General features: G+C 37.3%; 1 protein-coding gene across 1 annotated transcript in view; it reads left to right on the forward strand.

The window, feature by feature from the left end:
* Positions 1-17,987, forward strand: part of CHAT (choline O-acetyltransferase) — a 93,248-nt gene that overhangs the window by 24,505 nt on the left and 50,756 nt on the right. Inside the window, exons 4-6 of the mRNA XM_074231873.1 lie at positions 6,456-6,509; positions 8,279-8,459; positions 9,554-9,731. Of these exons, the coding sequence (XP_074087974.1) occupies positions 6,456-6,509; positions 8,279-8,459; positions 9,554-9,731 (413 nt within the window). The remainder of the gene's footprint in view (positions 1-6,455; positions 6,510-8,278; positions 8,460-9,553; positions 9,732-17,987) is intronic.

Below are 17,987 nucleotides of genomic sequence, written 5' to 3' on the forward strand. Positions count from 1 at the left end.
CAAACTGTTTTCCAGAATACTTGGATCAGTTTCACCCTCAGCAATGATGTATTAGCTGTTAATGTTTCCTTTTGTCACCTTTGTCAATTTGATTGATTTGAAGTAAAACATAAGAGTTGTTTTAATTTGAAAATCTCTAATTATCAGTGGTTTGGAGCATTTCTCATATGGTACTTAATAGCCTGAATTTCTTCCTTTGAAAATTGCTTGCTCATGACTTTTAACCATGTATCTATTGGGGAATGGCATGATATATACTCTTTTAATTTTAAAAAGTGAGTTATTGCATTATGCATAAATATTTTGATTGGACTCAATAAATGCTTGCCTTAAAGAAATAAAACAAGATTCTTTCTGTGAGAAGGTTGCCAAGGATGCAATGACTTTGGAACAGGGTCTCACTTATATTAAAGCAGAAAGGTAAAGGAATGAAGACTAAAAAGTTCAATAGCATAAAGTTGTGGACAATAGAATCAGAATTCCAATGTGTAAAATGGAGACTAGAGTCAGAATGGGAGCAGCAAGGAGCACAAATGATTAATAAGGGGTGGTTTCATCTGAGCATGTGGTAAAACTGGAGCTGGATTGTTGTGGCATGCTCCCTTAGAAGAACTAAAGAAAGTGAGACTCTGCAAAGTATCAATTGTTCTCATATTTGAGATGAAAGTTGAACTTTAGTATTTAGTGATGGTGTTCTCTTCCAGTTATACTTGTATTATTTGATTGAGGAAGCAAATCTTAAGAAATTTGTACACTAGGCTTCTGAAACCCCGGGGAAGGCAGTGTCAAAAGACTTCAAGACTTCTTCTAGGAGAACTATGAGTTGTCTATTCTAGGTGTAAGCAAGTAGGATGATGCAAGCAGGCAGAGGGCAAGAGCCCTTGAATATCAGTCCAAGGCATTTATATTGCAGGTATTAAGGTATGATTTCAGGATTTTTGAGCAAGAAAATGACATGGCAAAAATCTGGGAAGACTGACCTGGTGGTACTATGTAGAATGGATTGTAGACAAAGGTAAAGAAGCTAGCAAGAAGTTACGGTCATAGATCGTCCAAATGTGCATCCAAGCTGACTGGATATAAATCTTGGTTCCTCAAAATATTTGGTAATCTACTGGTCTTACTGCAGATGTCTGGAATTTATCTGTGATTTAAATATCATAAGATAAAAAATCCCTGACAGCAATTCCTAGAAGAATTCTCCTGATTTAGTACAAATTACCAGGATGTGATTTTTGAGTAATATGTGAGACAATTTGTAAATTATGTTTCTTTGATTTCTTGCTTCCTGTCACTTGAAAGGTCAGATGGTGAGGTTAGAAAGTCTATTGTTTAAAGAGGATGGCAATGGAGGCAAATGAATATAAAGCTGTTTGTTGAAGAAAAGAACAATGGGCCAGATCTGAGAAGATTCCAACAGTGGGTAGTGGAGAAAGCAAGTCTTTTTATAGGATATGAAATAAAGGAGGCAGGGTGGTATGGTTTCTGTAGGGACTGAGAGTCATTTGGGGTCTCTATGGAGGTTGTTTTGTTTGGGGCTCACCAAGGTGTGATTGGGAGTTGTTTGAAAGTTCTATGGAGGTTAGGATTTGAGACCTCAGGAAAGAATAATCAATGGGACTCTACTGGGGAATAATGAGACTCAGGCCTCCATCCAACATTCTAGCCTTTTTGTTTTAATTTTACTGAGGATCAGGGTTGGAGATCTGTTCTTCTGGAGCTGCTTCTAGCTGAATGGAGGCCATGATGTCAGCAAAGGGTAAAGGGTGGACCTAAAGGGTGGACCTAAAGTAGCATCATGGATTTGGCCACCTGAGATGTTGTAGTGTTCACTGTCTTTTATATGAAGGATGGAAGCATCCAGAGCAAAGGAGGACCTAAGAAGAGTACCAAAAAAACCCATGACAAATGGGGTTAATATGGGAAGGAGCCAAGGGAGTATATGGAAAGACTGAAACCAACTAGACCAGGTATCATTTGATTTTTTCCTATTACATGAGGCTATATCAATCAATTTTTAAGCAACATCCCAGATTTATTAATATAGAGACAGTATTCTTTGACCAGGAACAAACAGATCTCCCATCTTGGCAGTCAATAGGTCCAGGCCCCATCTGTTTTGCAAGGTTACAGAATCTTTGGAATCCATTTGATCTTGAATCTGTAGAAGGCTATAGCATCAAACCTTTCTTGAAGATATTGCTTTAGCTGCTAAAAGTAAGAAATTTTGATGCCTCCTACCCCTTTGGCCACTCCAGAAAGGATGCCAATAACCACTAAGAGAAGAATGAGAGTGGGGGGCCTTTAGTCCCTTGCATGTGTCTTGAGGATGACAGGAAAACATGGTTGTCAGAGGTTACCTCAATTTGGGGTGATAGGTAGACTAGGGAACAAATACTTTTCCACTTGGTTGGAAGACATAGATATGCAGCATTCCCAAAGAGGAAGAAGATCCTATCTCCTTCCAAGCATATACCAAAGTGGAGAGAGATGAGATGAGCAAACTCATTCCTCTCCCTATTTCAAAGCGAGAGAGAGCCTGTGAGGACTAGACCTGTCATGGGTTGTAGAGGGGAATGTTCTATCTCAGGTTCAGCCAAAAGGAGTTTGGTTCCAGTGTCCACTGGTATGCTGTGATTGTTGGGTGATCATGTTCCCTCAGAAAAAGCCTTGTGAACATGAGTGGAATATAGTCCCCAAAAGAAGGACCAGGTTCAGCTGGGAAGTTACCAAGGACGAAAGGACATCCATACATGAGTTCAAAGGGGTTCAAACCAAAGCGGTGAACTAATGGTGGTTCAAATCCTAGCCACTGCAAGAAAGAGAAGGGAAACTCAGTCTGATCATATTTCCAAGATAATTTAGTTAAATGTGTTATTAAGATGGAATTTGCATTCTTCCTTTGCCTGAGGACTATTTGTTATTTAAAGATGCCTGATGATGCCATGGAGAGGAGTTGAAGGCAGGGCCATTGTCTCATTGTAATGATGCTGGAAGGTCAAAATGAGGAATCAGATGGTGTAAAAATATTTTAGAGACTTCCTGACTAGGCATCCCCCTTGAGGTGATACAGATACAACAGTGTTTGATAAGTTTCAGGAGAGTATCAGAGACAGAAGGAGTACTAAATTGAGGGGGGTCTTATGTCCTACATAGAGAGAATCATGAAAGTGAGATAGAAAAGTACCTGCTTGCTTTTGGGGAAGGAGAATATGGCCATTCTATATTAGCCAGGGTTCTGCCATACGATCTCTTTAGAAAGATGTGCTTGTTTTTCATTAAGTGTATATTTTGGATTCAGAGAAGACAAGATAACTAACTGAAGATGTGTATAGGGTTGGCATGCATCCTGTTCGACTTCCTGGTCAAACTTCTCATTCCCAGTTGCCTCAGAGGTAGACATGCCCTGATGACCCTTACAAAGGCTCACCACCAAAGTACTATACTGACTAGGTCAGGGAGGGTGTCAGAGGGACATTAACTTTTTAAGTAGCCAGTATAGAGGAACATTAGTAGCTAGTTAAGATTGAGTGATGCTCTGAGCCTCTCCCTGTTCCTTCTTCCTGCATTGCCTGCCATTCTCTACCACCCTATTCCCATTCCTAGAGTCTGTCTCTGTACCCCATTTCACTATTTATCTCTATATTTTCCATGTTATTTTCCCCTCCATCCTTTGTTCCTTATTAAAGTATGATTGCAGCCTCACTTCCCTGCTGCTGTCAATCTTTCCGGCAAGTATCTAAAAAAAATTGGATGTACCTGTCCCATTTCATAATTTCATAAATTAATCTGACTAGAAGAGGTTGGTGATCAGAGGGACCAGAACAGTTCAAATACAGTTTCACACTTTATTATTATTTGGAGAAATATTCCCCCTCTTCACCAACAACCCCACCTTCCAAGTCCTCACTATAATATCTTTCCTTCATTGTCACAAAATGAATGCTGTAGCTTGTACGGAAACAATTAAGTAAACCAGCTTTGATGACCAAGCAGATTAATAGAGGTTCTAAGATGTTGCTATTATGAGAATTATTCATCAAGGTTGCATCTATTCTTATTGAATTAGCCAGATAACTGTGAAACTGAAATTTCATTTTGAGTCAAAATAGACATAACTTCTATCTTTCAGATATGATCAATAATAAATCACCTTTCAGAGTACAATTTTGAAGTCATCCTAGATGTTTCCTCTTCCCTCCTTTATTCAATCAGCTGCAAAGTCTCATCAATTCTACCTTCATAGCATCCCTTAGATCCATCCCTTCTCTCCATTCACACTATAATTACTCTCCAGGTCATCACCTCTTTCTTGAGTTGACTTCCTAATTGATTTCCCTAACTCATATCTCTCTCTCCAATCCACCTTCCTCATAGAATTGAAATCTATGCAAATCATTCACATAAGTAAATGGAAGACCTGCTCATATGAATTTGTCTTCCTAATATGTGGAAGGGAGAGAGGAAGGCCAAAAGGAGTCTAAGATACATGGAGAAAAGGGACAAACAATCATAATTCAATGGCATGTAGGGTTCAAGGACAGAGACATGAAAGCAGAAGGAGGAAAACAGCTGGGGCTAGCATTTGGGAGTCTGGTCAAAACTGAGAGAAAGAACATTTCAAGGACAGAAACATGGGGTTGGACACAGACACAGACTGGAGATGACAGAAGACAGACTGATGGAAGACTGATATGGATATGCAGGTGGGTGGGTGGAGTGTGGCAAAGGTCTCCTCTCTCAGTGCTAAAGAGCTGGTGCTAGGGGCAGTGGTGAAAGTCTCTTCATGGTCAGCTCTTCTGCTTTCACTTGGATGGTTTGTTTTTGGTTTGGTTTTTGGTTGGGTGGTAGGAGAGGAGGTCATTGAGCACCAAGCCAAGGGGCAGGAAGTGAGAGAGCACAGTAATGTACAATAATATAGGTGGCATCCAAGCTGACTGGATATAAATCTTGGTTCCACCAGACATTTAGTCTAACTAGATTTTGGAGCGTAATCTCATAAAAAAGCATCCTGTTTCCCCACCTGTGACTTTGCACAGATTGCCCCCCACCCCATGCCTGGAATATACTCATTCCTCATCTCTACCTTTTAGAATCACTAGTTTATTTTTTCTTAATTTTTTTCCCAATTATATGTGTAGATAACTTGGAACATTCATTTCTGTAAAATTTTGAGTTCCAAATTTTTCTGCTTTACTTCCCTACTCCCTCCCCAAGACAGCTACCACTTTGATACAGGTTACACATGCACAATCATGTTAAACATATTTCCATAGTAGTCATGTTGTGAAAGAAGAATCACAACAAAAGTAAAATCCACAAGAAAGAAAAAACAAAGGGGCAGCCAAGTGTCACAGTGGATAGAGTATTGGCCCTGGAGTCAGGAGGACCTGAGTTCACATCTGACCTCAGACATTTAATAATTAACTAACTGTGTGACCTTGGGCAAGTCATTTAATCTCATTGCCTTACAAAAAAGAAAAAGACAAAACAAAAGTTTTTCCTATGGGTATGGATGGCTCCTGACTCCAGGGCCAGTGCTCTATCCACTGTGCCACCTAGTTGCCCCACAGAATTTGTTTTTTAAACTACTCATTCTTTAGGACCAAATTATTTAGTTTCCAATTAATTTTTAGTCTATCTTTCCATGGCCTTTTATTACATATAATTTTTATTGCATCATGATGTGAAGAGAGTGCATTGATTATTTGTGCCTTTCTGCAATTGACTCTGAGATTTTTATTGTTGCGGTCCACTCTGGGCAGCCGGGTCTCAGTTTAATTCACACAACTCTTCGGGGAGCTCCGCTGGACATGTCCCACATGTTCAATAATGAAAGTCAGCCAGTGAGAGATAAGCAAGGAGTTTATTGCAGGTATATGCTACATCTCTGACTTACATAGTTGAAATAAGGGTATATATAAGCCTAGTCCCCTTGTATCAGCATCCCTCATCTCCAGGCTTGTGGAAGTATAAAGGGTATGCCACAAAAGGTCTGTATCCTGGAAAAATGTGGAATCTTCAACAAGATAAAGATGAAAGGTAGAGAGATAAGGACCAGAACTCCTTCCTGGGACACTTGAACAATATGAGGATGAAAGGCAGAGGGATAAGGACAAAAGGGCCTTCCTGAGAATATTCAACAAGATAAGGATGAAAGGCAGGAGAACAAAGAGAGAGAAGGGCCAGAGCTCCTTCCTGAGTTCAGAGCACTCTGGTATGGACATTCCTGTTGTCCCAGGTCTCAATGACTCTCAGGATGAACTCCTCATGGCCACACACTCTGTCTATTATCCCCTTACATTTTATGCCCTAATACATGATTAATTTTTCTATAGGTGCATCAATAACTTATTTCAAAGAACAATCTCAAGTGACATCTCTTACATGAGAGACCATAATACAGCTCCCTGGTATGAAAGGCTCTTATGACTTTTGGTGTCCTTCTCTTTTAGGTTTACAGCTAACCTTATCTCTGGAGTGCTTGACTATAAAACCTTACTGGACAGGTAAGTAGTCTGGGGATATCTGAAAAGGCTAAACCCAGCTATGTAGTGGTTGAGGTTTTCCCTACAGAGAAATGAGTTACAAGTCAGTAAAAGAACAGGAAAGAGTCAGATTTCACTGAAGTCTCCTTGTTTCCCCAAAATGGCAGGTTTAATAATAATAATAATAATAATAATAATAATAATAATAATAATAATAATAATAATGACTTATTTATCTATAACACTTGTAACTTTATGAAGGATATTCCTCCCAAAAATATGCACTGTTGGTAGTGTCAGGGTTTTAGTTAATATTTTTATTAAATTTCTCAGTCTTATAGCGGTTAAATGATATTCTCATGGCCACATAATTAAAGAATCTTAGAGAGGAAATTCAAATGCAGATGCAACACTTTCTCCACTGTACCACAGTCTTGCATCCTTTTACTTTGCTGGAAGACCATGAACAGATACTTGAGGAAAGAAAGTTCCCAGTCCAAAGAAAATTTTCTCCAGTTGTAATGACTTGTCATTATGTCTGAAATCTAACTTGATATGTTAAGCACTTGCTCCTATAATTTAAAATATAAATCTATTCCAAAAAAGGGAGACTGAAAATATTGCAAACTTCGAACACTTTAGCAACATTTCTTTAAGCAAGATTAGTGAGTTAATTATATGGCAAGCTGATAAGGTAATAGTACAATATGTGGAAAAAGAAAAGTTCAGGTGTAAACATATGGAGATGCAGATATGGAAATGGAAGGGCCAATAAGCACAAAAAGAGAATCATGAAGAGTCCAGACACCTTGGAGTTAGCAGCAAGTGGGTCCAGAAAGGGAAGATGAAAAGTCATAATTTCCCAGAAATTTCCCCTTCTTCACAATTTGGGGCTACCTTCCATATGATATACTCCTCCTTTCATTCTACAAGCATGGTATCTGGGGAAAATGCCAATAGACAGTCATAAGACTTGTAGAATTAAATGTCAAAAAGAGATGAGAAACCCTAGAGCTGGGTCCACAGTGGAAGAGGGCAAGAGAATGTAAGTTCTATCTGCAACAACATTTTATTCTCAATTAGAAATGAATATGAAAACTTATTTCAGTGGGGCTGTAATTTTTTTCTGAGGCACCAGGGCAAAAACTGGCTATATGGAGACCATAGACAGCAAATTGGTGACTATTGGGATAGGAGGTGCCAGGACAATATTCATTAACTCCTTCAGATCTGCTGTCTCACTCCTTCCAACCTACTAGAGTAAAAGAAAGGAAAGAGAAAGTAACTCTAAGGTCAATCTTGAATACAAAGACAGATTCCACCTAGACCATTATAGCATTCTAAGTGTGACCCCACTCTACTTATTAGACTGACACGCCTACATATACCCTCATTCCCCCAGCACTTCTAAAATCTGTATCAGGGCCTTTTTATCCTATCTACTCTATTATCAGATACATGGGTGTATACACATGCACACACACACACTCACACACACACACACACACACACACACACACACACACACATATTCATCTATTTATATGAAGATTTCCATGTCATTCATTTGTGTAGATGACTGTTGTAGCCTCCTCCAGAGATCATTTCTACTGTTTGATAAACTCAGGAATGAACCAAAACTTGGGGTAAGGGAATTAAGCTATCCATCTGACACTCTAAAGAAGCTATGATTCTTAATTTACTTTGTCTCATTAGTGCAATGATACATACTCAAGATTGATTCTTTTTCTCCTTGATTTACTCTTCTTCTTTCCTTTCCCCCTGTCTAGCCATTCTATCCCTGTTGACTGTGCCAGAGGACAGCTATCTGGTCAGCCTCTCTGTATGAAGCAATACCATGGGCTCTTTTCTTCCTACCGTCTTCCAGGACATACCAAAGATACTCTTGTGGCCCAGACAAGCAGTATCATGCCTGAACCAGAGCATATCATTGTGGCTTGTAACAATCAGGTAGGTTGGTTTCATTTTACAGTTTCTTTAGCCAGCCCAAAGAGGTTATAATTTGAGAATTACTTAGACTAAAAGAGTATCTACTATTAATACTCTGAATTTATAGCATTTTTTCCAAAGCATTTTCACATATATGATCTCGTCTGATCTTCACAACATCCCAATGATATAGGCACATCCAAGATCACTTAGTGATGATTCAAATCCAGATCTCCTCTGACTTTAAATCCTATGGTTCTCTTGCCATTAAGCTATGTTGCTTCCCATAATTTAAAAACTATTTTCATGTTTCTAGAGAGTGAGGAGGTAGAGAATGTCTGCCCATTTGTTCTTCTGCAGCTTCACTAAGGACAGAATAAGAGGATATGGGACAGTTTGAGAACGAGAGTGTTGGGTAATGTCCTGTTAGTGAGGATTGTTAATTTTGGAATCTCCATGGCTCAAAAAGATACATCCCATTTCTAATCAGAAACTGGCAACAAAGCCTTATGTGTTGCCCCATTGAGTAACTTTATAATATGGCTAAGTGTTCTTTAGAGCATGTTTCACAAATTCATTTTGATTCATCTGTGTAGGGAAAGAATGCCCCAGTGCTTATCTGATTATGAGAAATGGGAGTAACAAGTAAAGAAGAAAAGTTGATAAAGAAATTTGGAACCACACTATGAACTAAGAATTCCTCAATGTATAGAGGAAGTTAGTAGCTCATGAGTGTTCTCTGGAATGAGGTCTTACACAATTCAAAGAACTTCCAGTGTTCATTTCTGCATAAGAATAACACTAAAAGTTTTATAAGATCTGGATTAAAGAAAACAAGTTTACACATAAGCCAAACTCAGTCCGCCTGCCCTTTTCTGACTTGTTAGTAATTTGGAAACCAGCACACCCAACTACAGATTTTAGTGCTAGACTTAAACCGCATTCTATTGGGAATTACCAAAAGCCATAGCTAGAAGGCTTACAGAAAACTGAGTCCCAGAGATTTCTTCTCCTCTGGCTCCCTCCCACAGAATTAAGTGAGAGCCTGGTACCTTGGATTTCAGTCTAAGCTCAGTTTCCATGAGTTGAAATGTTTGACCTGTTTCCCCCCACAGTTCTTTGTCTTGGATGTGGTCATTAATTTCCGTCGCCTCAGTGAGGGGGATCTGTTCACTCAATTACGAAAGATAGTCAAAATGGCTGACAATGAGGAAGAAAGGTTACCACCGATTGGTCTGCTGACGTCAGATGGGAGAGCAGAATGGGCTAAGGCCAGGACCATCCTTGTCAAAGGTTAGCAGCAGCATCCCCAACTATCTCTTCATCCTCATCTTCATTGCCTTCCTTTCTTTGGTGATTGTGGTGCCTTCTCTTCTTCAGGGTTCCAGGGTAGAGAATCAGGATAGTGTCACTAAAAACATCTCCATCATTCATATCTCAAGCCTCCATTCTGCTCATGATGAACCTAAAAACAATACTCTCAATATTAGTGCAATCTCTGAATATGAAGAACAATGGCAAATCCATTTGGAGATATAGTGTTCAACCTATAATGTTCGGGGTGGGGGGGTTAATAGCATTTGGAGATGTAGAGGTATATAAGTCATATTTTTGTTCAACCTGAACTTTCTAGCCTTTTTTTTTGAGGACTGACAGGAATCGTTGAATACTTTAGCAGTGGGCAAAAAAATAACCCAACTATGGTGATTTAAAAAAAAAAACCAAACCTTCAAACTGAAATCCTACAAGTGCCCAAGGCCAATTTTTAGACATCTCAGTCTCTTCAATTTTTTCTTTAATGAGAGAGCAATTTTCCAGCTCCTTCAGGCTGTGCTCTGATCCTAGTACTTCAGATGGATAGTACCTAAGGTTTTTCTTGAACATTAGCCATTGTTCTTTGTCGATTAAATCCTTGAGACTTAAAAAGAAGAGAAAGTTGTTGTTCTTTTCAATAAACTTGAACCCTTCTAGAAACTACCTTTCTTATTCAAATCCCTGTCTAGTTGAATGGGAATGATTTGTAGTGATCTCTGGTTTTTGATTCCTGGATAAAAGAAGACTGATTCCTATGAAGACAGGGCAACAAAACTATAAAAGTACTATCTCCATCATATGCTATATTCAAAACAGTTTGACAAATGTCAAGTGTCTTTGTTTGTTTAACAAGGCAATGGGCTTAAGTGACTTGCCCAAAGTCACACAGCTAAGTAAGAATTAAGTGTCTGAGGCCACATTTGAACTCAGGTCCTCCTGACTCTAGGGCGGGTGCTCTATCCATTGCACTCCCTAGCTGCCCCCCAAATGACAAGTGTCTAAGGTAAGCAGGATGGTGGAGTGGAAAGATGGAAAGACCCAGGACACCTGGATTCTTACTCCAATTTGACCATCTATTACAATCCATTAGACTGTAAGCATCTAGGGGGCTTTTTGTATCTCTTTGTATCCCTAGCATTTAACAGAGTGTCTGAACATAAGAGATTTTATTAAATATTGATTGATTGACTAGTCGCTGACTAGTCATGTGATATCCAGCAAATCCCTTAATGATTCCCTGGTTCTCTATTTCCTTATCTGTAAAATGTTGAACTAAGTTGTGTCATAAGGTCTCTCTCAGCTTCAGAGTCTTAAATAACAAGTACTAGCCTAAGTGCTAGTCATTGTATAGGTCACAAGTATAAGTTATAGTTCCTTTCTGAAAGGAGTATACAAGCTTAAATCGGTACTCTATACAGGACATGTTAACTGATAGTACAATATTTGATTAAATAGCAAATAAGACTTCAAGTGTTATAGATATTCAGAAATAGAAAATATTGCTTCAGCCAAATTAGGAAAGTTTTGTTGGAAAACATGAGGAATTGATCCTTAAGTAATTTAGGATTTAGAGAAGAACAGAATCATGGTGAAAGTTGAGAATAGTAAGAACAAAGAGAGACAGCAATGTTTAAGCTTGTCCAGCTAAAGTGAAGAATTGTGGAAAACTGGATGAAAAGCCTGGGAAGTAATATTCAATCTTATTTCTTTATTTACAGGTCAGTATCATTGTTTTCAATTGATTCAATCTTATTTCTCTGGTATTATCAATTAGTAAATATGTATGAATTGAGTCCCAGTTCTGTCTTGGGAATACAAAGAAATATGACACACAGTCCCTGCCCTCAGTGAATTTAATGAATTACTAAGATCTTGAAAGTTAATTAACTGTCTCAAGGGGGTGTTATCTTCCTTCTCCATGAGAAAGAGAGGATCATCAAAATAAGGTGGTATTACCTTAAATTTTGCTTCTAATATATTGAGTGCTCAAACCTATACCATTTCTCTCTCCTGAATGGTCAAGATTTGGTATCAGGCTTAAGTTATTTATCTGCACTAAATGAAATTCATTAAATTTCATTTTCTAGAATCACAGATTTGAAAGGGATGAGGAAGCAGTGAAGAAAGTGAAGAGATCAAAGGCTTTGAAGTCAGCAATAGCTGACCTTTACTGCATGTATAAACTTGAGTAAGACATTTAATCTTTCTGGGTCTCAATTTCCACATTTGTCAAGTGAGTGTTTTCCTAAAACTATAAAAATCTCTCAAGTCCTTCTGTCTCCAAATCAATTATATTATTATCCTTCAGCCTCAGGGGCCACATAATTAATAATCAACCCCCTATGAAAATATGTATTCATCTACAACATCTTCAACAAATTGTCATATCACCTCTCCTGGAAAAGATAAAATAATGAGAAAGACTGTTCCCAAGAGAATCCATTTCATTTGTTCCAACATTTCTAAATTGACACATTCCTTCTGGTATGGAAAAAATAAAAAGGAATGCAAAACTTGGAATTCCCTCATATAATTAACCTTCAGATGATTATAGCCTGAGTATATGTATTGACTGTAAGAAGAAAATCAATAAGAAATTCATTACCAGTACTCTCTCATCTTCCTGACAGCTCTTTGCAATGGTCAGGGATCAGGATCCAAGCCACAGGCTCAACTTCTTTTAAAACTCGGGTACTTCTTTAACTCCCTATGATTGATCATCTCCCCTGCCTCTGTCTCCACCCTTCACAGATATATCATGGCTTCATGAATAAACAAGCTAGCAGTTTATATTCCAACTCAAAAGCCTATTCCCTTCTCCCTTTTCTTCACTTATTGCTATTGGTTTGCAGGAAACAAGAATTTATTAAACATCAATTATGATTTCTAGGAATGTGCTAAGCAATTTACAAATTTATCTCATTTTGGTTCTCTAAACACCCTAGGAGGAAGATGCTATTATCATCCCTATTCTATAACCGAGAAAACACAGGTTAAGTGACTAACATGAAATTTGAACCCAGGTCTCCCTAAGTCTAAGGCTAGTTTTCTATATACTATGCCATGTGATTAAAAAAAAATACTTTTCTCAGAAGATAAATAAATGTTCTCTGCAATTGTATTTTTCCCCAACTCTAATGTATTGGTCTGATATAGCAACCTTCTAAGTCAGTGATTTCTCAATCTTTGCAAAGCTTTAATGCCTTAAAGTTAAATGACAAATTTTGTGACCCAAACTGTAAAATATTCCAGAAAAAAGGACTATATAGCATGGATCTATGAACATATATGAATTTCAGTAAAATTATTTAAAATTTCAGGGGCAGCCAAGTGTCACAGTGGATAGAGTATTGGCCCTGGAGTCAGGAGGACCTGAGTTCAAATCCAACCTCAGACATTTAATAATTATCTAACTGTGTGACCTTAAGCAAGTCATTTAACCCCACTGCTTTGCAAAAAAAATTATTTAAAATTTCCCTAGAAATGATCATAGACACTTTGAAGCTACAAAATCTAGAACTGCAAATCACTGTGTTTAGTTATAGGAAGATATGTACTAGACTATACTGCCTGATCCACCCACTGACTCTCTTGTATTTTTAATTCCATGAAATCATTCATTTCAATTTATCATTTATTTTAATGTGTTTTGTGGTCCAAACCAGTTTAGATGCTTCTCTGAGGTGATGACATATCAATATGGTGGGTAAATCCAAAGGAAGCAAAAAACACTTGCTAAATTGAATTACACCATAGGAGTCAATCGGGGGACTCTCTTCTATCATATCCTTTCCTTAGCTACAGGTCATTCAATTCATATTGTAGTATTTATTAGACACCTACTATGGACTTATCTAAGGTTTCACAGTCAGTGGCAGAGCTAGCACACCTGATTCCAAGTCAGTGTTCTTTCCAGTAGGCAATATTGCCTCCCCAATGAGCCCATTTGATCAAAATAAGTTCTTAACATTTAAAGACAGCAGTGAAATATGAAGGAGAAACTGATTCAAAGAGTACCATTCATTGTGAGAAATAGGTATATATCTATTGCCTACACATGGGACTTTTGATTATGTCTTATATGCAGACTTTGCCAGAAAATAGTTTGCCAGAAAATATTGGTTGGGTTTCTATTTTTATTATCTCAAGGAACCCAATCCAATAAATAGCATTAATAGCTTCACATGGGAAAAAAACCCCAAGACTCTAAGCATACAAAAAAATCAAGATGAAACCTTCTCTGCCTTGAAAAAGTTAGACTGTACCAGAAGCTCTGACATAACAGTTCTTTCTCAAACATAAATAGGGTACTCTCAATAGTTTTCTTCCTGAAATCCTTGTTAACCTATTTAAGTAGTGGAGGAAAATAAAATATTGAATGTTATATAACATAAAGACATTTGAGGAGAAAGGCAGTTGAAGATTTCTTCCAGTGAAAGTTATATTCCAATTGGTGTGTGTGTGTGTGTGTGTGTGTGTGTGTGTGTGTGTTTAAGTGTGTGAATTCAAGTATGATACCATTGCTGAAATAGAAGTAACATAAAATCTTAGAGCTGACAGGTACTTTGAGATCATATAACCAGTTCATGATTATGTTAGAAATAAAGATCCTGGAATTCAGAGAAGTTAAAAGATTTGACTACACTCACACGTGATGGTGGTACCAGAACTAAAACTCAAATCCACAGATTTCCAAACCTTTCCTCTTTCCTCTATATCACATTTCCTCTATATCATCTGGTAGAGCCACTTTATTATTTCAAATAACAACAAAAAGAATTTCCATTTTTTTAAACTTCTTGTCATACAGTTCTTCATTTCTAAAGCAGAATTTGAGAAAATTTGAGTAAATACTCAAATAGAGCCATAATCTCATTGATTTAGAAATCTACTCCAACAGGACAGATTGTCACTCATGCAAGCCTTCCTATCCTCTTTAAACTCTTAACCAGATTCTCTTCATAAGTATTTCATTAGAAGGTTTACTCAACTTACTGGAGCCTTGCCTAATTTCCGACATCACAGAAGTGCCTATGGAGTGCTTTGTTCATCCAACCATTATTCCTCACAACCAGTCCAATGATACTTTATATTTCTGTTCTTCTTTGAAAGTGTTCATTGGTCAAATGTTGCAGCCTGCCCAAACACATTGCCTTCTGTATGATATTCATTCTAATTCTTAGTAAGCTGTTGTATTCCATGTTGGATCATGAAGAAGAAACATCAATTGAGAACCTATTATGTCTAGGATACTCTGGTAGGTGCCAAGGACATTAAAAAGTACTTTCTGTAAGGCAGGTAAAGAACAACAAAAACTTGTTACTCCTTGCCAAATCACCTTACTTGATGCCTTCATCTCTCTCCAATAGTCTACCAACGTCTCATGTGATAATATGAGTCTGCATAGAGAACATTCAGAGCTGACAATTCTGTGGGTGACAACAATTCTTAGACCTATTTTACAGATATAGAAATCAGGGATCAGGAAAATTAAATAACCTGCTTACTATCTTACAATTAAGGACATATTTAGGATTCTAAACCAAGTGTTCTGCATTCAAAGTCAAAGATTTTTTCTACTATACCAGGGGTTTTAAAGCTGGGATCCTAAAACTTGGGGGAAGAGGAGGTTAAATCATTATTTTTGATGACATGATATAACTGACTTCCTTTGTAATCTTATATATTTTATTTGTGAGGAGGTTAAATCATTATTTTTGATGACATGATATAACTGACTTCCTTTGTAATCTTATATATTTTATTTGTACATTTAAATGCATTATTCTAAGAAGGGGTTTGTAGACTTCACCATATGACCAAAGAGGTCTATGACACAGAAAAGGTTAAGATTAACCCTAGACGATGTGCTTCAGGTATTACCTTATTACAACTGCTACTTGTTAGATTCTCCTCAACTATATTACACTGGTATAGATAATACATTCTTCCCTTGCTAAACTCAGATGAGGGTCAGATAATTTTTAAAAAGGGATTTACTAAGTAGAGGAAAGTAAGATAAAGTAAAATAAAATAATATGCCTTGATTTCAGGAAGCTATTTAACAAAATCTTTCATGACATCTTTATGAACAAGATAAAGACAAGGCAACTTTATGATAATAACCAAATAGATTAGTAACTAGATGAACAATAAGTATTGAATAATTGATTGATGAGAAACAGAAAAGAGATCTCCAGTTGATTTCCCCAGGAGTCTATCCTAGATTCATTTCTGTTCAAGATTTTCATTCAAGACATAGATGAAGACATCAAAGCTGTGGACAACATGAAGCTAAAAGGTAACTCGGAGTTAGATGTCATAATCAGAATAAAAATATCTCAGACTGGGCCTAATACTGTGATATTTAGTTTGGAAAAATAATATAAAGTTTTATACATAAGTTTTAAAATATAAAATATAGAATGGGATTGATGTGGATGGACAGCAATTTCTTTGAAAAAGACCTCAAAGTGTAAATTCAATGCCAGGTCAAATACTCCCAGTTCCTTCCATCAATCCTCATAAGGCAATTTTAAGTTCCTCATCTTCCTATTCATAGTCTTTTGGATTCCAGATTGTCAATATCCCTTCTAAGATATGGTACCCAAAATTTAACATAATAGTCCATATCTGGAAAAAAGACAAAGAATAATAGAAGTTTTTCCCTTGTTCTAGACACTATTATTAATATAGTCTAAAATTGCATTAGAATTTGTTCCAAAATAGTTCTTGGTACATAGTAAATGCCTAACATTCATTTGTTGACTTGACCTCAGTTGAGGGTAGGGGAAAAAACACTGTATGTTTGGACCAGCTGGGAAAGCCTCATGGACAATGTGAGATTTGAACTGAGCAAAGAACCAAAATAAGTACACAGAGAGAAGAAGGGATGTGGGGGAGAAAGATGCAATGATGCTGTAAACAAAGGCACCAATGTAAGAAAATGCATGCCATGTTTATCATAGAGTTAGTAGACTAGTCTCACTGAAGCATACCATGTGTGAGGGAGTATTTGGAGAAGACATTGGAGGGGAAACTGGCCCAGATTCTAGAGGACTGCTAATCTGTCATGCCATTATCTCATATCTGCTCCTCTCTATTTCCATTGCTTTGAAGTCTTTTTCCTAATTCTGTTATGTTTTTGGGCTTTTTTACCATCTTAATTGTGCTATCTGCTATCTGCCATTCTATCTTCTATTGTTTTAGTATTGCATTCCTTCTTCTCTTGTATTCAGTCCTACTTTTGTGTGCCTTGATATTTTCAAATTTTTTTGTTTTGTTTTATTTTGTTTTTGTTTTTACAAGGCAATAAGGTTAAGTGACTTACCCAAGGTAACACAACTACATGATTATGGTGTGTCTGAGCCAAATTTGAACTCAGATCCTCCTGACTCCAGGGCCCATGCTCTATCCACTGCACCACCTAATAGCCCCTCAAATATTTTCTATTTTCCATTTTGCTGAACATCAAAATTTCCTCTAGAGTTTTATTAGTTGCACACATCTTTCCTTTTAATTCCTCTCATTACTCCCTGCCATTCCTTCCTCTTATTCTTTAACTGTATCTATTATATATTTGACAGTATTTGGGGGAAATTTCATGAATTCTTTCTGATGCTACTCCTGATTCTGTATAGTATTGTTTTCTTTAAATGTTCTTCTTCCCCTTTCCCTGGCTTCTCTTGCTCCTTATTGTTTATTTATTGCACGGGATTTCTTCAATTTGAGCATTGCCTTTTTTATGAATATAAATTCTTTTTATAATTTCTAGAAATTTGCTTCTTTTTGTCATCTCAATTGATATTTTTGAAAAAAATCATGAAGGATGAGGTTAACCTCTGTCCTATCATTCTTTCATCTTCCTGGTGGTCTCCCTTAAATCTCTGGTGATTCAGAAATCTTGTTCTGTCTTCAGGAGGAAGGGGAAAGCTCCTGTGCCACTATCATAGAGCTAAACCTCATCCTATAGGGTGCAAAATCCAACACAACAAATGCTTTTGCCATCATGACCAATTCTATTTTCACTTTCTTTGCTGAATCCTGTAACTCACTTTCCCATTGAGGATTTATAATTTCAGGAAAACCAATATGGATGCATCCCCAGACTCTAGGAAGATTCCCTTGCCCCTTAATTTATTCCAGATATCTCCATTTCTATTTTCATTATTGAAGTGAAGGTTTTGATCAGGATGGAGCTAAATCAACTTGATATTCAGTCAAGGTCTTAGCAAA

Source organism: Macrotis lagotis, chromosome 4, assembly GCF_037893015.1.
Source record: "Macrotis lagotis isolate mMagLag1 chromosome 4, bilby.v1.9.chrom.fasta, whole genome shotgun sequence".
Taxonomy (NCBI): Eukaryota; Metazoa; Chordata; class Mammalia; order Peramelemorphia; family Peramelidae; genus Macrotis; species Macrotis lagotis.